General features: G+C 38.3%; 2 protein-coding genes across 2 annotated transcripts; both read left to right on the top strand.

The window, feature by feature from the left end:
• Nucleotides 1-21,991: 21,991 nt before the first annotated feature.
• On the top strand, nt 21,992-23,270 carry LOC145106619 (subtilisin-like protease SBT4.9). Its single transcript, XM_079043578.1, has 5 exons — nt 21,992-22,121; nt 22,227-22,318; nt 22,389-22,480; nt 22,825-23,071; nt 23,141-23,270. The coding sequence occupies exons 1-5, from the start codon at nt 22,038-22,040 to the stop codon at nt 23,268-23,270; spliced, it is 645 nt and encodes a 214-aa protein (XP_078899704.1). The 5' UTR covers nt 21,992-22,037.
• A 525-nt stretch (nt 23,271-23,795) lies between these two features.
• On the top strand, nt 23,796-24,820 carry LOC145106618 (uncharacterized). The gene is made up of 2 exons (XM_079043577.1): nt 23,796-24,644; nt 24,794-24,820. Exons 1-2 carry the CDS (start codon nt 23,796-23,798, stop codon nt 24,818-24,820), a joined length of 876 nt encoding a protein of 291 aa, XP_078899703.1.
• The last annotated feature ends 1,165 nt before the right edge of the window (nt 24,821-25,985 follow it).

Below are 25,985 nucleotides of genomic sequence, written 5' to 3'. Positions count from 1 at the left end.
TACTCCAATATTTGTGTAGTGCATACCAGTCATATGTAACCAAAACAGGATAGACCTTCGAATAAGTGATCCTAACTCTAAGTCCACAACCAAACAAGGAACAGGAAGTAAAGCAAAGATCACAGATTCTAAGTCTATGACACCCTTGTCACATATAACCGTAGCGTATCCACTCAACAACTATTGACATACTAATAAATACATGTTTAGTTTGCACATAAGTAATTATAGTAACACAAAATACTCCTATAGTATTTTAAGTTTATGTTCTGTTCTAATGTTTTCATTATAATAGTGTTGGTAAGTTTTTAGACTTGCTGCAACACCACAACCATTCCCCGGGACATGCTAATCACTTCTCGGAAAAATATAGTTGATCAAGCTATATCACTCCCAGATCTGATTATATGTTCCCAAGCCTGATTGTGTTGTTCAACAATCGTAATACTTTTGTTCTGTCCTAGTGACACTGATTTTAGTATGAATGCAGGTATGTATACTTTGGTTAAATATTTTATTATTTAAAAGTATAAACTCTTGGTCAGAGTATTTTAATCCCGTTTGTGTTTATAGTTGTATATCTTTTATGGGTTGATATACTCAATTCACTATAAACAATGCTCTGATACCAATCTGTCACACCCCAAAACCTGAACGGCGAAAACGTTCGGGGGCGGAGGACGTCATGTACATTATCACAACAATGCATAATAGTAAAACAAGCAACAACATCATCCATTGCATTAATAGTATAATTTAATTTAAGTGTGTTCTGTATAGTTATAAGACACCAAAAATATGAATCAAAATAAGAGATGAGTCTTGAACGTGCTCCATCTTCTCAAAAACCTGGCATCGGTACATGTCTACTGATGACCTGAGAATACAAGTTATTTTGAAAGAGTAGATCAGCATTAAAGCTGGTGAGTTCATAAGTATTTTAGTGTCGTTGCTTGTATGAAAGTGTTTGTAGTAAATGTTTGTAAACGTTTGTATCTCCTAGAAAATCCTATATTTTGTACTAAAAGCAGCCTTCTACCAGACCCGAATGTTCTGTATGTTGTTTGTTTGTAAAAGTGTGTAATTTTCCCTAAAGATAGACTATCATTTACCAGAAATATAGTTTACATTACCGATTATGTGAGAAGATCACAATTTGAATGTAATGGGAAAATAATAATGATGTACTTGTAGTATTAGTATATAGCTACTACCATTGTACTAACTACCTTAAAACAATTGTTTTAATTAAGGTAAAATGTGATATAGTTGTAACCATGCTTGATCGACTAGTTAAAACACGACGCTCTAAGGCATCAAAATGGTATGACATTAGTCACCCGTAGACCTGCAGGTCCCACTGTAGCTAGCAGCAAGGTGTAGGATAGTCAATCCCGTATAGATCTATACACCAACTCACGCTCTCCCTCCAGGAGACTCTGGTTGCAAAACGTGACACATCAATTGGTTGCCATTCCATTAAGTAGTGGCTCACATTAATGTTATAGTGGCCTAGTGTTTGTATAGTATGTTCTAGTGTTTGTATGTTCTCTCTGTACTAGTGTAGTGTATGTTCTCTTTGTTTCTCATCATAGTATGTTCTCTTTGTTTCTCATCATAGTATGTTCTCTTGTATAGTGTAGTGTATTGTATGTTCTCTTAGTTTCTCATCATAGTATGTTCTCTTGTATAGTGTAGTGTATTGTATGTTCTTTTAGTTTCTCATCATAGTATGTTCTCTTGTATAGTGTAGTGTATTGTATGTTCTCTTAGTTTCTCATCATAGTAAGTTTGTATTGACTCATGAATGAACTGACTCTTGTATGTTTCATTGTACTAGAAATAGTGAGTAGTGACTTCCTAAACTATACCTATTATAGTTTACTAGTAATGTTGTTTGTATGAATGAACATGTTTGTACACCTTTGCTACCCAAAGGTATTGAACTGAATGTATAACTTTAATATCTATATATATACACATAATATATAACTAAGATTCAAACGACCTTCGGACAAACAACCTATACCCTAAGTCCACAACCAAACAAGGAACAGGAAATAAGGCGAGTTATCAGTCCTAAGTCCTTTCAATCCTACTTATAAAACTATATCTATATAGACATGATTTTGACAATATATAAGTTTGAAAGAGTTTAATAAGGAGTTTTGCATATAAAAGAGTTTGTAAAACGATTTGAAGTAGTTTGTTTGATAACACAGTTTGAAGTATAGTAAATCCGTCTGTTTGATAGTTATTAATCACATGTGATTGATATAATAACTATAAGGTTTCAACTTGTATTCCCCCCCATAAAAGCATTTAAAATCATTTAAAGGATAAGTTAGGGGGTATGAACTCACCTGCAGTGAGTGATACGAATGAAAGATCGGTTTGTAGGATGCTAAGTGCCAAGTGAAGACTTGAGCACAACGGATCCTAATAAGCATATAATGACACATATATGTATATGAATAGTGTTTAAACAATTAATTATGCAAGGAAAGACACCCTAGGACATAGGAAACATTTAGATTCAAGTGCTAGAAGAACCAAGGGTTGCATATAATGGGTGTATGGCCACACCTTGGAGTGTACGACTAGAATGGTGTGTTTCATGTGTGTGTACGGCCAGAGTGTACGGCCCAAGTGGGTGTGCGGCCGCACACTCATGGTGAAAGATGCCATTGAGTGATTTAAAGTCCTATTAGCATCTAGGAAGTGTGTTTTGACCAATGTTTAGCCTTAATGGAAGTTTAATGCCATTTTGGACCTTAAAAAGGGTGTGTATGGCCACACAAGGAGTGTACGGCCGTACACCCTTGATGATCATGTAAAAATGGTCAAAAGTGTATTCCAAGACTCTAACTTGCATCCCCTAAGTGTTCTTGATCAAGTGCTAGCATAGAATATGAGTTTGAGGCCATTATGCACTAAATAAAGGGGGTGTACGGCCACATGGGGTGTGTACGGCCGTACACTCCTTCTTGATCATGGTTTGGACGATTTCTAAGGAGTATAACTAGTAAGTAACAAGCATAAGGAGTGGTCCTTACGATATAGAAGCCTTTAGGGTGTTTGAGGTCCAAAAACTTAGTAGGTGTTCTTGGTGTTCTTGGTGAACACTTGAAGATCTAAACAAAAGGAATAATTTCATTGATGAAATCATAGATCCTTACTAGGTAGTGTAATGAATCATCAAATCATAGGAAGAAACACTTACAACTTGAAGATCTAGATGAACAATCGAATGATACTTGAGAGAGAAGTTGATTTCTTGGCTTAGGAGTGTGAAAAGAGGTAAATGAAGGCTAAGACTCTCATTTATACATGAGAGTGTACGATTAGGATGGGTGTACGGCCGTACACCCATGTGTGCGGCCGCACACACCTCATGAAGGGGTGTTTGGCTCAGTTGAAAGGTGTTGAACTCAAATACACTCATCCCTAGCCTCATACCTTGGTTATACTAGGCTTAGAACACTCAAATTGACTCTAAACAATGCTAGAAGATAGCAAAAATGAGTCTGACCTTGATTGATTTGAATAAGTGTACAAGATAGTAATTTCGGGTTGTCACAAAAATGAAAATTTTACTAATGATTTTGGGGCGTCACAAGTTGGTACTAGAGCCTTGGTTTGAAGGATTCGGACACACTTTCGAGTGTGCCAGAACTCAAACTGAGGAAATTATAATCTTTTCAAAGAAAAATGAATTTCTAAAAGATTTTTTTACAAAATAGAAAAGGAGTGTGATGCGTTCAATCAGGCGAGCCCAAGTAAGTAATTCCTAAAATACCCATACTTATGTGCTATGATTAGCATATCTGATATCTGAATTGTATGCTAGCATAGGAATAAGGATTCCCTTAGGAATTAGATGATAGGGATGCCTGATTTGTGTGATGCCTTATAGCCTAGGGGATTCAAATGATATATGTTGCTTGGAATTGATATCGACTTGGTTAATTGCTAAGTGTATTCTTTTAAAGCTGTATACAATTATGATCATATAGCCCTAGAATGGTTGATTTAGCCTTATTTCATATTCCTTGTTTGGCTATGGACTTAGGGTAGAATCATTATTTGATAGTCTATTTGATCCCATTTTGTGTGTAACTTGCAAGTAAAAGGCAACTAGTAGTGTGGATTGAGAGTTCATAGTATCAATTGGGCGTTGGAGGGAGAATTCCTAGAAGAGTCTAGGGAATGTTATAGTAGAACTAGTATGTAGTATAGCATTGTATTGATATATGGATTTAGTATGGTAACTTATAGGATCCGGGATGGTGGTTGAGGTGAGTACAAACTGATGTAGAAGGTAGTATTGGGTCCGTACTACTGGAAACACAAGATCTGTGCTCGGGACAAGGATAGTCTTGTGGATTCTAAGTAGATCTGTAGTGTGAGGGTTTCCACGAATTATGCCGATCAATTTTATGTTATTGTTTTTAGTTTGAGAATGGTGATGATCACTTGAGGAGGAGGTTTAGGTTCTGGTTCTAGTTAAGGTTTTGGCTCAGGCACATAACCGGTTGATGAGAGGCTGTGTGAGCTTATTGCGGCCGAGGTTACTCGCGACATTTTGGATGGTACCCATGTGATGTTTGGTACCATCAAGAAGGGGATTACGGAGCTTATGGATGAGGGGATCAGAGCCTTTTGAGCCGAGATTTTTGTAGGTCAGATAGGAACACATACTCCCTCATTTCGGGAGTTTAAAACTTGTGGATCTCCTGAGTTCTTTAGGGCTCAGGACCCCATCAGTAGCCGATGTTGGATAGATCACATGGGAAATGCTTAGTGGACGAGTTTTCATCCTGAGGGGGAACAGTTAGGGTTTGCATCCTGCCTATAGAGGGATCAGGCATGTGACTAGTGGTATGAGTTTGGTCAAGTTGTGGGGACTGTAGTTGTGTCAGTCATGTCTTAGGAGGAATTCTTTACAAGATTTCATAGGGATTTTGCACTGGCGATCTAGGTGAAACAACTAGCGAGGGAGTTTCAGGACCTTCTCCAAACTACTCAGACTGTGGCGGAGATCACCGCCATGTTCTATGAGATGGCTCTTTGGTTCCGCATTACACTGCAAACAAGGAGATGAAGAAGACAAGATATCATGACATGTGAAAGGATGACATCAGAGAGTTTGTGAGATTTTCGGGGTGCAAGGCCTTGAATGATGTGATTGACAGGGTCTGTGAGTGGGAGATTGAGCTGGAGTTTCGGGCGAAGCGTAAGCCGGAGCAGGTTCAGATAACTATGAGCCAGGCAAAGAGGCTCAAGACATCAGAGCCATATTCTAGGGGCCAGTAGGGCCAGGGATGTTGCAGCAAGTGCGGCGAGATGCATAGTGGGGTATGTCGATTGGTGGGTTCTGGATGTTTCACGTGTGGTCAGACTGGGCATATGAGTAAGGATTGCACCCCGGAGTGCATTCATTCGTTTTGACTGCAACCAGACAAACCATAAAAAGGTCGATTGTCCGAGGTTGTCAGGCGGGGCAGTGGCAGCGCCTGCACCAGCCACTTTGAGGATTACCAATGGTCGCTAGGGCAAGGCGGAGACACCTGTGGTGAGGAGCGCGAATTTCCAGCTGACTACCAATGAGGCCCGTGTAGCAGATGTGGTTACCGGTATGTATTTTTTATTATTATATCTTATTTGCTTTCCTTATTTATGCTTATAATTCTATCTAATCCTGTTTAGGGACCTTCTTAGTCAATTGTATGACTGCTCATGTTTTGTTTGATTCGGGTGCTACCCGATCCTTTGTATCTCTAGCGCTTAGCAAGAAGTTTAGTGATGCGCTTGGGATTTTAGATTATCCGTTGGAGGTCGAGATTACTTATGATCATTCTGTGAGTGCTTTGAGGGTTCATCGTGGATGCGTTCTGAATCTTTTCAGCGAGAGATACACTATTGATTTGGTGCTAATCCCTCTGTGAGGATCGAAGGTTATTATTGGGATGGACTGGTTGGGCCCCAATGGGGCCATGATCGACTGTGAGCGCCAGCTAGTATGAGTTCGAACTCCAAGTGGAGGAGAACTAGTTATTCCTGGTGAGAGAATTTTGCATGGGCCGACTCTCTGTTCAGCTGCGAGGGCTATGAGATATCTTCAGCAGGGTTATTCTGGGTTTCTGGCCTATGTGGCGGGTACTCAGGTCGAGGGGACAACGACATTGAGTGAGGTGCCCATTGTTCAGGATTTCACCGATGTGTTTCCTGAGGAGTTTCCAGGAGTCCCTCCAGAGTGGAAAGTGAGTTCCAGATTGATCTCGTGCCTAGTGAGGCACCAATAGCTAAAGCACCATATCATTTGGCACCACCGAAGATGCAGGAGTTATCTGTACAGCTTCATGAGCTGCTAGAAAAGGGATTTATTCGGCCGAGTAGTTTGCCTTGGGGAGCGTCGATCATGTTCGTAAAAAAGAAGGATGGTTCACACAGGATGTGTATTGATTACCGAGAGTTGAATAAGCTAATGGTGAAGAACCGTTACCTACTCCCGAGGCTCGATGATTTATTTGAACAACTTTAGGGTGCATCTTGGTTTTCCAAGATTGATTTGTGATCAGACTACCATCAGGTGCAGGTCAGAGACAAGGATATGCAGAAGACAGCCTCCAGGACTCGCTATGGTCATTACGAGTCCGTGATGATACCATTCGGGCTCACCAATGCACCGACAACGTTCATGGATCTCATGAACCGGTTTTATAGGCCGATGCTGGACTGGTTGGTGATAGTATTTACGGATGATATTCTGGTCCACTCCAAGACCATGGAGCAGCACGAGGAGCACTTGAGAGAGGTGTTAGAGACCCTGAGGAGAGACATACTATATGCCAAATTCTCCAAATGTGAGTTCTGGTTGTGAGAGGTGCAGTTCTTGGGGCACTTTGTCAACCAGAAGGGTATATTGGTTGATCCAACCAAGATTGAGGCTGTGATGCGATGGGAAGTTCCAAGGACCCCATCTGAGATTCGGAGCTATCTAGGTCTCCCAGAGTATTAGGAGATTTATCCAGGACTTTTCCAAGATTGTGGTGACATTGACCCGCTTGATGAAGAAGAATGTTACTTTTCGGTGGGGGCCCGATCAACAGTTGGCCTTTGAGAGGCTGAGGCAGAGATTGTGAGAAGCCTCGATGCTCGTGCTTCTAAGGATGTGGATAATTTTGTGGTTTATTATGACGCCTCTATATTGGGTTTGGGAGTTGTTCTTATGTATATGGGTCACGTGATTGCTTACACTTCGAGGCAGCTAAAGCCTCACGAGGGGAATTATTCTACGTATGATTTGGAGTTGGGGGCTATGGTTTTTGCCCTCAAGATTTGGAGGCATTATTTGTATGGGGTTAGGCGTACTATCTACACTGATCATAAGAGTCTGAGCTTCCTCAGTTCCTTGTGCATCAACCGAACTTTAATATGCGACAGCAGAGATGGTTATATGTGGTAAAGGATGATGATTACGAGATCATGTACCACCCTGGGAAGGCTAATGTAGTGGATGATGCCTTGAGCCGCAAGGGAGTGAGTACATCTTTTAGGAATGTATGTATGAGGATGGTTATTATTTCTCTTTTGTTGGATATGTTCAAGAAGGTTCAAGTAGAGGGACTGAAAAAGGAGAATTGGAAGGCGCAGCAGATCAGGGGGAAAATTCCTTTATTTGTTAGAGACGGTCGGCGATTGTTGACTCGGTGTGATAGATTTTGGGTTCCGAAGACTGGTGGGGTAAGGCAGACGGTTTTAGAAGAGGCTCATAAGTCAAAGTTTCTTCGATCTATCCAGGGGCCACAAAGATGTATAGAGATTTGATGTTTAGTTATTGGTGGCCCTGTATGAAAATGGAGATAGCTTGGTTTGTGGAGCGGTGCCTGACTTTTTGGAAAGTCAAGGTCGAGCATTAGAGGCCTCGTGGCAAGATGCAACCATTACCCATCCTCATGTGGAAGTGAGAAGAGATTACCATGGATTTTATCACAAAGCTACCAAGGACGACACGAGGAGTTGATTCTATCTGGCCCATTGTTGATAGATTGACCAAGAGTGCACATTTCATTCCGATCGCAGAGACTATTTGCTGAAAAGTTGACTGAAATTTACATTCGAGTGGTGGTGGTTTGGCATGGGGTCCCGGTTCCATGTTTGGGAGGAAGTTTTATGAGGATTTGGGTACTCAGCTGCACTTCAGTACAACATATCATCCCTAGACCGATCATCAGAGCGAACGGTTAATTCAGATGCTCGAAGATATGATGTGTCCATGTGTGTTAGACTTTAGAGGGAGTTGGGATACTTACCTTCCACTGCTCGAGTTCTCATGCAACAATAGTTATCATGTCAGTATTAACCGACCGCCCTTTGAGATGTTGCATGGGAGGAGGTGTAGGACCCTAGTCTGTTGCTGCGAGGTCCCCATCGGGTCATGGGAAGTACAAAAGTGGTACTCAAAACCACTGAGTTGATTTAGCAGGTGTGCGACAGGTTGCGGGTCGTGAAAAGTCGGTAAAAGAGTTATGCAGACTGAAGGTGTCACCTTGGAAAGGTATCACTCGATTTCAGAAGCGGGGCAAGCTGGGCCCCCAATTTATTGGTCCCTTCAGGATTACCGCCCGGGTGGGCAAGTTTGCATATTGGTTGGATTTTTCTGATAAGCTTAGTCAAATCCACAACACCTTTCATGTCTCTCGGTTGAGGAAGTGTATAGCCGATGATTCGACGGTGATTCCTTTAAGCGATGCTCAGGTCGATGAGCGCCTAAACTATGTAGAGAGACTGATTGTGATTCTTGACAGGAAACCAAGACTCCACACAAGAAAGTAGTGAACCTAGTGAAGGTGCATTGACAACATGCGAAAGGCTCGAAATGGACATGAGAGCCTGAAGACAAGATGAGGGAGCACTACCTAGACTTGTTGTAGCAGCGGACTTCGAGGACGAATTCTAATTCAAGTGGGGGAGATTTGTAATGCCAGTGTTTCATGTAATTTTCCATTCTAGCAATAATTCTTAAAAGTTTGAAAATTGGTGCATACGTTGGTCGTACGAGTCAAGTACGTCGGGCGTAGGAACCTTGCATGTGATCGAGAGCCTCTCACGTACGCTGGGCGTACACAAGTAGGGGACAAACCCTAATTTGTAGGGTTTGGACCCTTTTTAAAGACCTTATGGCCTCTAACCCTTTTCAAGTCTAAGCCTCCATCTCTCTTAGCCTACATTTTGAACCCTAATCGTTGTGTGTGAAATTTTAAAGCCTTGAGAGTAACTTTTGGTGTCTTTGGTGGTGAAGGAAGATCCTAGGAGTTGTGGTATTGCTCTCAAGCTTTTTGGATCTAGAATATCCTCATCTTGGTGTATCTTGTAGAGGTATAAAGTTCATACCTTCGAGATTTTCTTATTAGATCTTGTTTAATTCTAGTTTTATGTCCTTTTTGGTCCCAAGACTTTGATCTTTGTGAGTATGGACTACTCTAGAGTTTTAAGTTGTCCTTTCAGACACTTTATGATTTCTTAAGACATAAAAATGAAAACTTGGACCTTGTTTTCACTCCATGTGAGAGTTATGGGGTCTTAGATAACTAAAGGAGTTAAGGTTTTGGTGTTGGGCTCTTTATAGCCATGCAAAAAGCATAAAGATTGCAACTTTATGGCTATTTACATTTTTTAAGACTTGGATCTGAAGTTTGGACGTTTGGTCTTAAGGCCTTAAGACCTTAATAGAAGGTTTTGAATCCCGATGCATACGTCGGGCATAATTTGAAGTACGTTGCATGCACTTCATCTTGGTCCTGTAATTCCTTCCGCATCAGAAGCTTGTACGCGGGGCGTACGAGATTGTATGAGGCGCGTACTACTTGGATTTAGCTTTGGGGCTACTTTGGGCATTGGACCATTATGAACGTTGGACTTTGTTTGGTTGAATAGGATTGAGAAGGGCATAATGAGCTTTTTCACTTAATTTGATAAATGATGAATTGGACCACTATTTATGGGTTAAAACTCTAATTATTAATTAGGGTCGTTATTGGGTTACGTTTAGTGTGAGGAGCCATGTTCATAGCATCTCTAGTGTACGATTAAGTTATCTTCAGTTAGAGGTGAGTCTTCTTGCCACACTAGTGGGTCGAAGGCACCAATGTCGGCCCAATGATTTGTATGTGTTGGATGTATATGAGTATGCGACTATGACTGATATATATATATATATATATATATATATATATATATATATATATATATATATATATATATATATATATATATATATATATATATATGCCTAGGTTATTCTATTCAAACTAATTATTATGTTATTGTATGCATAAATATGGGCCAATCATTTTACTTATTTTAAAAATCTGATTTTACGAATTATTAGGTTTTTAATTCGGACATTCTGACAGAATATGCAGGAGTATGTTCAAAAATAACAAAATTTCTTGTAGAATAACAAAGTTCTCGAACCATCAATTGAAGAATTAAAACAAAAATTACATTAATTCTTATAGAATACATGTAACATTTGCTAAGAATTATATTTATTTTTAAAGAATAAAACTAAAAAAACTTTCAAATCGGGAAAAAAATACATCAAAATCTAATAAAGACACTGAATACATTCTAAAAGAATAATGTTGCTAAGAATCACTTTCAATTCCATGGTCCATTCTTCAAGCATCAACTGCTTCTGTGAAAACAAATCCAATGCATAAATCAGTGAGAAAAATATCCATATTCCATTCCAACAGAATTGGAATTCGTGATTCCGTTCCAACAGAATTGGAATTCGTGATTCCGTTCTAAGAAAAATATCCATATTCCATTCCAACATATCAAAGCCAACTTCTACAATGCCATTATCATCATGTGATTTCTCATGATCCAAGATGCAAGTGCCACCTTGACTTGTACATGAGGTACTTCGGCTACTATTCCCTTCAGATTCTTGTATTCTTCCATGACCATTGGACTCTGTATGCAAACTTAACTTGGTCATTAGTTATCCTCACAAAAGTTGATTACAACTTAACCAAACATGTATCAATTTCTCCAGGATTATAATCCCAACCTGCTTCAACCAACAAACAGAACAGACATCAACCTAAATAGCTTTTTCAATGTTTCTTATGAAAAAGAGGAGATTTCAAAAACATCATTTACCACTCCCTGAATTTCAATAAAAATGTAAATATCCGAAAAACAATTTCAAAGGAAACACCTAAAATCATAAACATCATTTATCACTCCTTGGATTTCGTTTTCACATATACATTGATAAAAACCTAAAATCCCAAAAGCAATTTAAGAGGAAAATCAATTTCAACAACAGGGGTTGGGAATCCTAATTTTTAACAAAAACAAACAAAAAAACCCAATTGGTGACTGTCATCCATGGAGAAGACAACATTAACATATGATTTCAGCATTTGATTTCAACATGAAGACAACATCAGATTTTCAAACAATTCCCTGATTTCAAAAAAAAAGAAAGAAAAAGAAATCGGTGCTCTGATTTCATGAAAAAAAGCTAATGATGCTCTGATACTTGAATTTTAGGAGAAACAACAATGATACTCGATTTTCAAGCATTAAACTCGAATCACAGAGCAAGAGAAAAAGAAAACCTTTACCTGTAGAAGATGCCGGAGGCGAAGGTGGCACAGCCGAAGCAAACAAAGGCAAAGTCGGCGGTGCCGGTGGCATTGCAGATCGGACGGAGTCAGACGAGATCAGTGCTGGAAGAGAAAGAGGTGGAAGAGAGAAGTGGAGTCGAAGAGAAGAGGTGTGTGTCTGATCGAAATGTCCCGCTCTATGAAGAACACGATGAAGGGCAAACCCACAAAGGGTCGCTGGTGTCGATTTGTTCAATTTAGGGTTTTCAGAATCAGTTTTTAGATAAAGAGGGGAAAGAGATTTAACCCGGAGAGATACCATGATTCTAGGGATTATTTTTGGAAGTTATTAAACAAATGACTAAATTACCCTTATTTATTTATTTAATTATTTAATTTTGATTGGCCCACATTTATGCATACAATAACACAATATTTAGTTTAAACAAATGAACCTAGCTCTCTCTCTCTCTCTCTCTCTCTCTCTCTATATATATATATATATATATATATATATATATATATATATATATATATATATATATATATATATATATATATATATATATATATATATATATGAGATCGGGTGAGGACTCTTTTTAAAGTGACGAGTCATGAGGGCACCTTAAAAAAATTGAAAAAATCTAAAAATAATACAAATAAAAAATCGAGCATAGTACTATATCCGGGAAAAAAAAAATTGGAAAAAAATTTTTGCATCATTAAAATTGAATCATGGATCACAAAATTTTTTAATGATGCAAAAAAAATTTCTAATTTTTTTCTATATATATATATATATATATATATATATATATATATATATATATATATATATATATATATATAGCCAATATGGACTCGGAGTCATTATGGACTCGGGGGTTGATATGGACCCGAGGTTGATATAGACCCGACAAAGCTACTTGTTTTCATATGGGGTTGATATGCACCCGACACAGCCATGTGTTGTGAAACATCCCAAAAATATAGTCCAAAAAATTTCGTTCTAAACCATTTAAGAAAACCCATAATTTATAAAACATAATAAAATCCCAAATCGTGTATCTCAAACATCATATCATAATACTGTATCAAGACCATGTATCAAAATACCATATTCTAAAATATCCCAGGCTGGAAATTGTGGTGTGTACCATGCAGTCATACCGACCTCTTCCCCTTGCTACCGGATGTACTTGAAACCAAAACTGAAAACTTTAAGCACGTAGGTTAGTGAGTCTCCCCAAACTACCACATACCAAACATAATAACATACATTGGGCCTTGCCCACTATATCGGGCCCCGCCCGGCTTCGGACGAATCTGGCATCGGCCCCCACCCGGCATCGGACCGAAGTCAGGCATCGGTGGCATCGGACTGAAGTCTGGTATACATATAACATATCGACAAACACATAATATAACACATAGCATAAATATATAAACTAAACCTTCCTCGGGCTTGCCCCGGAATCGGACCGAAGTCCGGAACACATAACAATATGTGCAAGAATCACAAAGACATCAAGAATAGAGACCTTCATCGGACCCCGCCCGACATCGGACTGAAGTCCGGAACACATAACATACAAACTACATCGGGCTAACCCCAGCATCGTACCTATGTCCGACATATGCTAACATACACAAACGGGCACCCTTGGTACCTTAGACTCGTTCCTACTGGAAGAGGACTCACCTCTCAAGCTGGCTGCTGATATATCAAGTGAGGAATCTATGATGGTTGCTCCAACCACTCCCCGACTATAAATTCACAAGGAACACTTAGTAAAAAACTAAAAATCCTTCTAAGGGTAAAATGACCATTTTACCCCCTGATCTAATTTGGACCATGACCTAAGCCTAATTCATTCTAATCTTTCCAAACTCATTAATGGCCCACTAAAGGCCCACTAATGGTCCAATTTTCTAAATTCGGCCCAACTCCTCAAATAGGCCTTCCCCTAAGCCCAAACATGTCCTTGGCCCATTATCTGACTTCTAATGGCCCATTTCAGCCCAACATCTGCTAAGCCCAAAGATTGGCCCAAATGTCACAAAGCCCAAAATCTGAGAGTACGTTGAGCGTACTCCTCTATACGCTACGCGTACAGCTTGCATGGATTATACGTTGCACGTACTGGCGTGTACGCCCAGCGTACTACTCTGTTAAGCCATTTTCTTCAAAACTGCTTAATCCCTTAAGACATTAAGTTCAACTTATAGATCTGAGTCCAATAACCTGTCCTAGCCTATAAAGCCACTTACTTGATGGCTTGAAACCCACCAAAAAGGACAAACTTGGAATATAGTAACTAACTTCCATGGAATGACTCCAAACTCATGCATGGTCATGAAAGGACCTTAAAGGTCAAGACTTTACTGCTTATGGGACATGAATATCACTAAGAGTGGCACCTCTTGGCCTAGAAACGAACTTGAGTCATAAAGGCCCATTCTTGGAACTAAAAAGACCCCAAAACAACACTACACTAGATCTAAGTATCCAAAGAGAAAGTTGAAAGCTTTATACCTCCAATGAGCCCCAAAGGCTGATGTTTTCCTGGATCTATGAGCTCAAGATACTCAAGTTCCTCTTCACTATCTTCTCCTTCCTTCTTTCAAGCTTCAAGTCTCCAAACCATCTTCACAAGGCCATAACACACACAAGAATGTGAAAGGGAGGCTAGCTAGAGTTTCTGAGGATGAGGGGTTGGTATGGTGTCACACCCCCAAACCTGAACAGCGGAAACATTCGGGGATGGATGACTTCATATGTAGTATCACAACAATGTACAATAGTAATCAAAGTACAACATTCATTACATTGATAAAATATAACTTTACATTCGTGTTCAAATCATTGTATATTTGACACCAAAAAATATAATTACAACACATAATTATTTAAAACTCTATCTTCCTCAAAAGCTGTGGTTACCTGTTTATCGATTTCCTGAAAATACAAGTAGTTTTGAAAAGAGTGTCAACAATTAAGTTGGTGAGTTCATAAGCATATTTGTAATTTAAATCTGTAATTTGTTCCTTTGAAGAATGTAAACATGTTTTTCCCCAGAAAATCTTATATTTTCTGTTGTATATGTATTTGTGTTCTGAAATAGCGTGATATAGTTTTAAATTCCCATAAAACTATGAAAAGTAAGTTTTCTCTGTATTAGAATAGTATTCTGTATTTGTACTTGTATGAAGTTGTAAATATCTAGATTCACCATTTATAGTTTTATTTATATAAAACTATGTGAAAGTTGTTTACTTATTCTTACACTAAACGTATTATTCAATATCAAATTGTGAGTTATCATAACCATGCTTGATGACCTAAGCCTCGCCTGAAACATAACGTTCTTCAGGCGTCGAAATATGATATGCCAATTGTCACTACAGATCTGCCGACCTAGCTGTTGCAAGCAGCTCTGGTGCAGGATTGTCAGTCCCGTATAGATCTATACACAAGTGTCACGCTGTCCCTCTAGGAGACTCTCGTTATAATTTTCAGGACTTTTGTTTTATACTTGAATAAGTACTTGAAGCGTGTCTCACAAATGCTATATTGATAATTACGTGTAGAATAATGAAAAATATCTTTGTAATAGATATTTTGTAAATATCCCATAAATTATATTTAATATAATTTATACGGTTGTTTTCGTAAGTTATCCTGAATATGAAAAGAAATATGTAAGTTCCATCAACTGTATTGATAAGTATGCATGACTCATAAACTATACATATTATAATATATATGCTTTTTATATGAAATCCTGAACTGGTAAAATAGTATGTTTATTTTAGTAAAAATAACAATCGTAAACTATTTGAATAAATTTTGTTATTTATACAAGATTTCCTTGTATTTTACTTGTATTTCCCCCCTAAAACATTATAAAAATAGTGAAAATATAGGGGTATAAACTCACTTGATAGGTGGTGATTCGGGCAGCGTTTCGTTTCTTAGAAAGGAGTTTTCTTGATGAAACTGAGAGTTTTTGATGCAAAGTCGGCTTCACGCGGGCAGAGTTTCAGCTTAAAATTGAGGACTTCGGGGCTTCGGGGCTTGCTTCAGGTGGTAACGAGATTCCCGGGACTTCGGAGGGTTTAGAAAGGCTTAAAGTGTTTAAGTGGAGAGAGGATTTGAAAATTCTAAACAAAACCTGGAGGCCTCACATCCTATTTATAGGAGGGGTCTGGTCCTCGGTACGCTTGGCGTAATATTCATGTACGCTAGGCGTACTACTAAAATCCTTAGTACGCTGGGCGTACTTCTTGTACGCGGGGCGTACAAGTTTGAGTCTTATCCGATCTTCGGACGTGGCGAGGCTACGAGGTACACGTCGAGGCTAGTCCAATTACGATGGGCATAATCTTTTCGTACACTGGGCGTAGTGGCTACCTGGCTTCGGACGTGTTGATTGAGCGAGATACGTGTCGCTTGCGAAGAAAGAGGCTACATGGTCAATCCGAGGCCTTGCTTCCGAGTACGATGGGCGTACTCTTGTACGCGGGGCGTACTTCTCTTTTTCAAACTTCAAAAATTCATATCTTTTACATACAATCTCCGTTTTTGACGTTCTTTATATCCACGTGTAGGTGATACCATGTTCTACAACTTTCGTTTAGACTCCGTCGGTTAATTATGAATTTATTTTTAAAGTTATATTTTTAACAGGAAAAGTCCGGGACAGGAAAAGTCCGGGACAGGAAAAGTCCGTTAAAATTTCGTAACTTCTTCATCTGACGTCCGTTTTCGTCTGTCTTTTTACCGTTGGTTTTCTTTTGATAAGATCTCAAATTCTCGTTTAGGTTGTTTTGGCCAAAAGTTGTTCGAACTAAATTTCGAGTTTCAGGTTGTGTACTGTTGTGTCGAAACTTAGAAAAATCATAACTTTTTCATACGAAGTCAAATTTAGACGTTCTTTTTATGGACACTCTCGGTTTAACGTATACTATAACTTTCATTTAGATAGTTAAGGCTAAAAAGCATTTTATTAAAATTCACTTTTTACGTTAAATAGTGTTTTGTCGGTTTTGTCGCGGATTTTCGATAGGTCATTACTTCTTCGTTATAACTCGGATTTGGGTGTTCTTTATATTTTTGAAATCATTGACACGATCTCTATCACTATATTCATCCCAAACAAGTTTATTTAACATTTCATTTTTTAGGGTCGATTATGTAAATACACATAGTATACAAATATTTCTCTTTATTATTTTAAAAAGAACTACAAATTGATCTATACTATTACATTGATTCGAAATAACGGGTTGTTACATAAGGAGGCTAGGGTTTTTGTCATAATGTGGTATTTATATGGCTTAAACCCTAAAAATTAGGGTTTGGAATATGCTTACGTACGCTGCACGTACTCCTTGGTACGCTGTGCGTACGTGCATGCGTCCCCCGCATCCAATGATTCTCTACGCCTCGTGTACACCAAGGGTATGCCCAATGTACGTCTTATGGGCGCCCAAGTCCTCGGCCCACTCACTCAAGTCCACTCAATTAGTCCTTCTATTAACACTTAGCCCAACAATTAATTAAGAAATATTTAATAATTATTACCTCAAGTGACGGTCGTTACATGTTGTTATATGTATGTGTGTATTGTACATAGATTTTGGGCAAGCTCACTAAGCATTGTGCTTACAGTTATGTTTATGGTTTCAAGTATTTTCGGTTTGAGAGGGAAGCGCCCGTCATGATCACAACACATCCACCCATGTACAACTTTCTTTTTATGATTTGGATTTGTACTCTGATGATTTTTCTCATATTGTCATACTTTGTTTGGGGTTGTTATGAATACTTGACGGTTTTCGATTAAATTAAAACTGAAAATTTTATCCATGATTTTGGGGCTTTACAAAACCGAAAACAGACCTTTGTCATATACTCAATTCTACCCAAGTTGAACCAAAAGTCAAACTTGTCAAAAAGTTAACGGGCAATGTCAATTCAGATGACCCCCACGTAGTAGCAATTCCTTTTCCACATCGTTGTCACATCAGAAAAATAGATGTGTTGCAGCGCGCAACCACGTCGTAGGCCTTGGACACTTCGTGCTTTCGGTCAGAAGGATTTTTCTTCATTAAGACCTTATCTCTTAAATACCAAAACTCATATCATCAGCTCTAGTTCCTAATAGCTTTATAATGGATAAAATTTCCAACTTTATCCATTAGGATGGTCCAAACAACCAAAATTTAGTCTCTAATTCTCAAAGGGATCAAGAATGCATCTTTCTCAACTTAACCCATTTAGTCCAAGTCCTCAACCTCCAGATCTAATTCAATATGATGTTTATATGGATAAACTTTGCAACTTTATCAATAATAATGTCTTAAAATTTCAAGATCTAAACTTTAATACACCAAAATGACCTAAAGGACCAAGATAACTTGCATGGCTAAAAAGGAATGAAAAAGATCATAACTTTCCTAGTCCACGAGGTCCAAGAAGCATTCTAAATTGATCAAAAGATGTTAGGGTCCACTCAATTCCAAGATCACCCATAAAATGGACAAAAAGTGCCAAAACCCCAAATGAAGAGATCTAAAGAACTAAAGAGCAAGATATTACTTTATACTCATAATAGTCCATAAATCTAGTGTCATTGATGGATCTAAACTTAAAACATCATTCCTTGCAACCAAAAGAACCTTCTTGATCTTCATGCTTCATCAAAACACCACCAAAAGCATCCAAAAGAAGAAAGAAGAGAGAGAGAGAGAGAGAGAGAGAGAGAGAGAGAGAGGAGCTCAAATCTTGAAGGCGGAGGCTAGGGTTTCTCCCAAGGGGTTCTATAGGTGATGGAGGCTCACAAAATGGCCAAAAAGTCTGAATCTTATGGTAAATACGTTGAAAACCCTAAAAATCATGGGCTTGGGTCTAACAGCTTGTTGTGCCATGGCAGCACTTTCGCCACGCCGTGGCAACTGTTGTGCCGTGGCAACACTTTCACCACACTGTGGTGACGGGTTTTCACCCAAATCCATCTCAACTTCAAATAACCATAACTTCGTTATTTCAGCTCCGTTTTTGGCGATCTTTATATCCACATAAAGGTATTGAAGAGACACCCTATCTAGTTACTTTTGACTTAAAACATACCGAACTAAACTCATTAATTCATGCAAGAAGTCTGAAACATCACTTTTCCCATTTTACCCTTTGGCTCTCAAACACAAACCAAGGGCTTAGATCACATAGCCAATATTATCAACATCCAATAAGATCTAAACCCTATTCCATTGAAGTCTGAGGCCTTTACTCAATCCATTTATTGTCCACAATCCTAAAATAAGGAAACTTCTCGAAACATGATGTTACAAAAACCCAAACAAAGAAAAGCAACTACCCCGCCATCGGACGCAGTTGTAAACTGCAACCACCTCCACAGCAACACTCATTCCAAATAAACTTGTGAAAGCAAGCATTTTCTTCATTCTGGTTATCTCAATCGTTGCCATTATATATGCTGACTGGAGTGAGTAAAAGTGGTTCCTCACGTCATCGATCAAATAGGACACCTCCAACTGCCCTGTCCTGATATCATCGACATCACGATTCAGGGAATCCATCTTCCAACGAAGACTTTCTCTTAGCTGACGCAGGTCCCCATTGACTTCCTCCCTCGTAAGGGAAACCTTAAGTTGTAGCTGGAGAAGAGTGATCTGAATGTCATGTGGCTCACCTGCATTATGCCCATTCTTTTGTTTGTGACAATGATATTCAAAGGACCAGCTGTGGCACAACGAAGTAACAAAAGGCAAAGTTGTTGTAATTAGGGTAGGAGTTTTTTTTTGCGAGATTAGGCCAAGAAACTAAGTAATTGTAATCCTTTTAAGGCATGAAAATTCATTTTATAAGCATTTGGGGTAATAAATAGTCCAAAACTTGCTCCCTAACACGTGAAAAATGATGTTTATCACCGGATGAGGTTTTTGGCCGAGTTGCAAGTTGTCTCCCTCAACATTTGTCCCACTTCAAAACTTTGGCAATGCATTTTTATTGATTTAATTGTATTCGACGGAATACCAATGCATTCGAAAAAAATTAAATTTTATAATTTAAATTCCCATCGGAATTTACCGACAGATTACCGACAACATATAATTCTCGTCACTAAATTAGGGTTCCGTACTCCAACACAGTTCTGCCCGGTTTTTTCTGACGGAAACTTTTTGTCAGTGATTTCCGTAGAAAGTACATGCTTTTCTACTAGTGTAGTAATATTTTGCATAAAATGCAGAAATTCACCGCCTAGTACATATATAATTGAGTGCAAAGAAAGCTTTGGACATGTCACCAACAATAGCAAATGGGATATTTTTGTCTTATTGTTAATAAAGAAAAAATGTGGGAGGGAGTTAAATTGTGTTGGGCTAAATTCATGAAAGTAAATATCTTAAAATTTGATTGCAAAATTCATGAAAGTAAAAAATCTTACAATTTGATTTAGTTCCTAATAAATGTTGTTCTCTATGATTTTCTCTCATTTTTGTTTTGTAACACAATAAATATTTAACTTTTAGGTTAATTTTTTTCGATAGATTTAGAAAGCTACACATCTTGTAAACATTGAGAATGGCTCATTGTTCCATGCTTGTAAATTCCGTCACAATTTGCTATTATCTTTCAACCAACGTGTACAATTGCAAAAGCATGCAAATAATCTTATGGGAGAAATCAAATTTCATCCTATTTTTTTTTTCTTATTTATCTTCTATTCATAAGATCAACTACAAATGTCAAAATAAACAGAAAAAAGAGGATATTTAATTTCTTTTTTTCATGGATTTGCAAAATTAATGTAGTTGACGAAATCTACATACATACAAATAGCAATGGCAAAAACTAATGTTATATCTCTTATATCCGTAAATTTTGTTTATAAAAGAATTAGTTTTGCCATTCAGAAAGGGTTAGCAGCGTAGCTTGTTGCCAATTTGCTTTACATCGATATGTATCGACTTTTTTACTTATGAAATTTGAAAAGTACAATATTATAAGGTATAATTCTCTAAAACTAATTCTATTAATAGCCCTAATTTAACTTGGAATGATTTCATTACTTCTTTCTTTTCATCGGCTTAATTTCATAAATTTAACTTAGAATGATATATCAAAGATGATCGAGATTATTGAATTTACAACTTGTAAGTTGTACTTATACATGCAAAGTTTTTAAAAGAAAACATGAAAAATCATACATTAAAAGGTGAATTTTTTTTCCTTCTCTTTGATCATACCCACTCCGTGTCTTTTTTTTTTGTCTCATTCTCTGTATCTGCTGTAGAGATACTTTCACTAAAACAGTTAAAAATGAAAAAACAAGTGGGAGACTTGGCACCCCAAATAAGTAAGACTGACCTGATGAATGCTAAGCAAAGGAAAATATTTTCTTTTTCATGAAAAAATCATCTATTCCTCTATTAGTAATGATAACCAAATAAGGAAATGTGTCAAAGTTATAAACATGCAATCCCTTTGCCCAATACAATGCAATACAGTCAAACTATGTCTTAGTTGTAGGCAAATTTTGAATTTTGGTTATCCCATCGTGGACCATTTATAACTTTATGTCTTAGTCTATACGGGCCTAAAATTCCTCTTTATCTTTAATTGATATATTCAGTGACAAAAAAACCTTTTGTAATTATCTTGTGTGAAAAAATATAGGAATCCTAACATTCGTAAGAACATAACACTCAAAGGACTCCAACATTGTGCGAATGTGGATATTATGCTTTTCTTATACCTGGAGAGAAATGCCAATACACGGGAGTTAAAAAAAAATGCATTCTTCTACGTACCAAAAACATGCATATACTTACTTTCTTAAGATTTTGGCTGCTCAAAGAATTATAGATAAATGTATATGTCCTTGATTCCATCTCAAGGGCATTTTTATGGGTCATTTGAACTTATAGGAATGCTTTAGTTTCTAAAAATAAGGTGAAAACGTCTTCTATGTTAGCATTTGATGTTAAAGCCATGGTTTTTCTATGACTCTCAAATAGATCAAAATGGGGCAAAGGTCTGAGCTGGGGTTTGTGGGCTGATTACCCTTTGTAATTCGCCATGTAACTTTGAGCTCTAGTTACTAAAAAAGTGATTTTGCTGTTAAAAAATAAATAAGATACATGAGATACATGTACATATACATGTCATGTAGAGATACGTACAGAAATAGAGAGAGAGATGGAGAGATGCTTTGAAGTGGACAGAGACTAAAAAGGAAAAAAAAAAAAACACTAAACCTGGTGCCTAAATTCCTATAAATGCCCTCTATATATGGAAATCCAATTAAGCATACTTAATCGCTGGTTTCACCACTTACAAAGAGAGTGAGGGTCTGAGGGAGAAAAAAGAAGAAGAAAATGAAGATGATGAATGTGGTCTGGACATGCATAGTACTGATTTCTTTAGTAATACTCGTATCCTCGATTGATGAAGACCGAAAGGTTAGTTCAGTTGACTTATTTTTATAGAGAAGATGGTAATTAATTATAATAAAATGTGAAGATAAAGATGTTCAACTCTTGAATCTAATGTAAATTTATGTGCAGGTTTTTATTGCTTACATGGGATTTCTCCCGGAAGGAGAATATTCACCTTCATTACATCATTACGAAATCTTGAAAAATATTACCAACCCGAGGTATATCTTTGCATTATATTTGTAGATTTGAAATCGCATTTTGTTATTTATGATCTTTAAATGTGACCAGGTTCGCAAGGAAACCTCTAATAAGGAGTTACCAAAGAAGCTTTAATGGATTTGCTGCTTATCTCTCCCAAGAAGAACAACAAAATTTGGCTGGTAAGTTTCTATGACCAGATTTATTCAAAACATATTCTACAGTGGGAATGGTTGAATGTCCGGTGCTAAAACATAGAGTAGTTTTTAAAAAGATCAAAAGTTCATTAACTGAACAAAAAGTTGAGATACATCGGAAATAGCTACACAAACTAAGAAAATGAGAACTGGTTATGATCCATACTAATTAACATGTATAACCACAAATTAAAAGTATACAAATATATATATTCTCATATATGTATATTTACATGTATATGTAGATGTAGATGTATATAATGGCTGTTAAATTGGTGAAATACACATATTTATCATATGCATTGCTAAGAATGATTAAAACCGAACAGGTTTTGATGGGATCATCTCGGTATTTCCATGTCAAAAGTTGCACCTCCAGACAACAAGGTCGTGGGACTTCATGGGATTTCCAACAACAATCGAACGGAGTCCAACTGCTGAGAGTGACACGATCATCGAAATCATTGATGGCGGAATATGGCCAGAGTCGGAGAGCTTCAGCGATGAAGGCCTTGGTCCTATTCCCACAAGGTGGAAAGGAGAGTGTCAGGGTGGCACAAATTTCACTTGTAACAGGTAACCTTTAACATTGGAAGTGATACCAAGTTTTCTATTTAACATTCCTCATAATTAATCAATCCACAGGAAGATAATTGGAGCTCGTTACTATGGAATCGAATATTCAGTTAGAGACATGCATGGGCATGGGACCCATGTTGCATCTACCATAGCTGGGAGGCAAGTGAATAAAGCAAACTATTACTGTCTAGCATAAGGAACTGCTAGAGGAGTGTATGTATGTATCTTTACTGTAGCAGCACTGTAGCAGTGACATCAGCAGTGACGTCAGCAGCTGACCAAAGTTCTGGAAATTGCAGTTTAGCCCCTGTTCTTCCGGAAAGTGCAATTTAGCCCCTGTTTTTCAAAAAAATTGCAATTTTGGTCCCGTTTTTCAGAAAAATTTCAATTTAGCCCCTGTTTTACTTCTGTAAAAGTTCTGTTTGCCCCCTGAACTTCTGAAAAGTTCATATTGGTCCCCGTACTTCAAAAAAAAAAAAAATATTCTTACTCGTGTATGCCCAAGTATATGCCAAGAATGACTACACCAACCTCGTCATCTTCTCAAGCCGGAGTTGAAAGTTTTCAAAGGACCGGGAAAGACGGTAGCGTTACGTTACACTATCCAATGCTCACGAAGATGAACTACGCGGTGTGGGCCATAAAAATGTGAGTGAATTTACAAGCACAAGGAGTATGGGATGTAATTAAAAATGCAGAAACGGACGAACGTAAAGATCGGATGGCTCTTGCGACTATTTATCAAGCAATTCCAGAGGACGTACTTCTGATGTTAGCTGAGAAGGACACAGCTAAAGAAGCATGGGAAACGCTCAAGATGATGCACATGGGAGCCGATCGGGTCAAGGAGGCTAAAGCTCAAACCTTGAGAAGTGACTTCGAGGTGATCCGGATGAAAGACAGTGAATCGGTAGATGATTTTTCCATGAGATTGAATACTATCATAACCGGTATTCGATCTCTAGGTGAAAAGATTGAAGAAATTACGGTTGTGAAGAAGTTTTTGCGAGCCGTACCGATACGATTTATACAAATCGTAACATCGATCGAGCAATTCGGAGATTTGAAGAATATGACGGTGGAAGAAGTTGTGGGTCGTCTTAAGACCCATGAAGAGAGACTTCGAAGCTATGGAGAAAAAGAAGAAGGACCTTCTCTATTGCTTACACATGCCGAGTGGGCATCACGTTCGAAGCAAACTGGCGAGAGAAACTCGTCAAACACTTCAAGAGGACGAGGAGGACATGGTAACCGAGGCCGGGGACGAGGCCGAGGTCGTGGACGTGGCCAAGGAGGTGGTCGCGAGTACAATACAAATCGGAATGACCATAATCCTTCTCGAAAGGATAAAAGTAAAATCAAATGCTTTACTTGTGAACAATTTGGTCATTATGCTTCGGAGTGTCCAAACAAGAATCGAGGTGAGGAAGCAAACCTCACTCAAGCCAACGAAGAAGAGCCTATTTTAATGATGGCAACCTCACAAGAATATCCACACAAAAAAGTGTCTCTAAGAGAGAAGATTTGTGTTAATCTTCTTGCATCAGGAGAAAGTCGAGTCGAGTCTGAGGTATGGTATCTCGACAACGGTGCTAGCAATCACATGACTGGAGACCGCTCAAAGTTTCGCGAACTGGATGAGCACGTTACGGGCCATGTGAAATTTGGGGATGGTTCGACCGTCGCTATTTTGGGAAAAGGGTCGATTTTATTCGATAGCAAAAATGGCGACCAAAGACTCCTTAATGAGGTATATTTCATTCCAAGTCTAAAAAACAATATTATTAGTCTTGGACAAATGACGGAGGAAGGGAGTCGGGTCATAATGGATGGGTCGGATCTGACATTGTTTGACAGAAATAAAACTCTACTTTTGAGAGTTAAACGATCCCCAAACCGGTTATATAAAACTCCTTTAAGGACCGGTAGACCGGCTTGTCTTTTAGCAACAAAAGACAAACCAGCTTGGATATGGCATTCTAGACTCGGTCATGTTAACTTTCTCGCCTTAAAGAAGTTGTCCGAAAAGAATATGGCAATCGGAGTCCCAAAGATTGAGCACCCAAACCAAGTATGTGAAGGGTGCGTTCTTTCCAAACAAACCCGAATTCCTTTCCCGGATCATGCAGTTTTTCGAGCTCAAAAACCTCTACAACTTGTTCATGCGGACTTATGTGGTCCGATCACACCTACGTCTGTTGGAGGGAGTAAATATTTTCTCCTTTTAGTAGACGATTTTAGCCGGTGGATGTGGGTTTACATGCTATCGGAGAAGTCTCAAGCCTTGAGCACTTTCAAACGGTTCAAGTTGATGGTTGAAAAGAATTCGGGTTATCAAATAAAGACACTTCGAACGGACCGAGGGGGAGAGTTCACTTCAAAAGAATTCTCATTATTTTGTGAAGAAAATGGTATTCAAAGGCATCTTACGACACCATATTCGCCTCAACAGAACGAAGTTGTAGAAAGGCGAAATCGGACCGTTATGGACATGGCAAGAAGTCTGCTCAAAGGTAGAAATGTTCCGGGAGAGTTTTGGGGAGAAGCGATTAGACATGCAGTTTATCTTCTCAACCGCCTGCCAACAAAAGTACTTCCCGACAAGACACCTTATGAAACGTGGTTTGGCAAAAAGCCCAACCTTGAACATCTAAAAGTTTTTGGTTGTGTTGCTTTTGCTAAACTTGTAGGTGGTCACTTGAAGAAGCTTGATGATCGAAGTAAGAAGATGGTGTATTTAGGTGTGGAAGATGGAACTAAAGGCAACCGTTTGTTTGATCCGCAAGACCGAAAGTTGCGAGTTAGTCGCGATGTTGTTTTTGACGAAAAAGAAGAATGGAATTGGTACAAAAACAAAGAAGAAGAGATGACGACTCCTAAGACCTTTACCATAATTGAACCACAACCCCAA

The sequence above is a fragment of the Lactuca virosa genome, chromosome 4 (assembly GCF_052849685.1).
Source record: "Lactuca virosa cultivar CGN04683 chromosome 4, Lactuca_virosa_CGN04683_v6, whole genome shotgun sequence".
Lineage (NCBI taxonomy): Eukaryota > Viridiplantae > Streptophyta > Magnoliopsida > Asterales > Asteraceae > Lactuca > Lactuca virosa.
The sequence above is the reverse complement of the archived record's forward strand: the minus strand, read 5'-3'. Positions and strand labels throughout refer to the sequence as shown.

Coding starts and splice junctions, on each gene's coding strand:
- LOC145106618 (XM_079043577.1), top strand. CDS start 23,796: ATGGCTCTTGCGACTATTTATCAAGCAATTCCAGAGGACGTACTTCTG. Junction 24,645..24,793: donor AAAGTCGAGTCGAGTCTGAG/GTATGGTATCTC, acceptor TTTATTCGATAG/CAAAAATGGCGACCAAAGAC.
- LOC145106619 (XM_079043578.1), top strand. CDS start 22,038: ATGAAGATGATGAATGTGGTCTGGACATGCATAGTACTGATTTCTTTA. Junction 22,319..22,388: donor AAAAATATTACCAACCCGAG/GTATATCTTTGC, acceptor AAATGTGACCAG/GTTCGCAAGGAAACCTCTAA. Junction 23,072..23,140: donor ACAAATTTCACTTGTAACAG/GTAACCTTTAAC, acceptor ATCAATCCACAG/GAAGATAATTGGAGCTCGTT.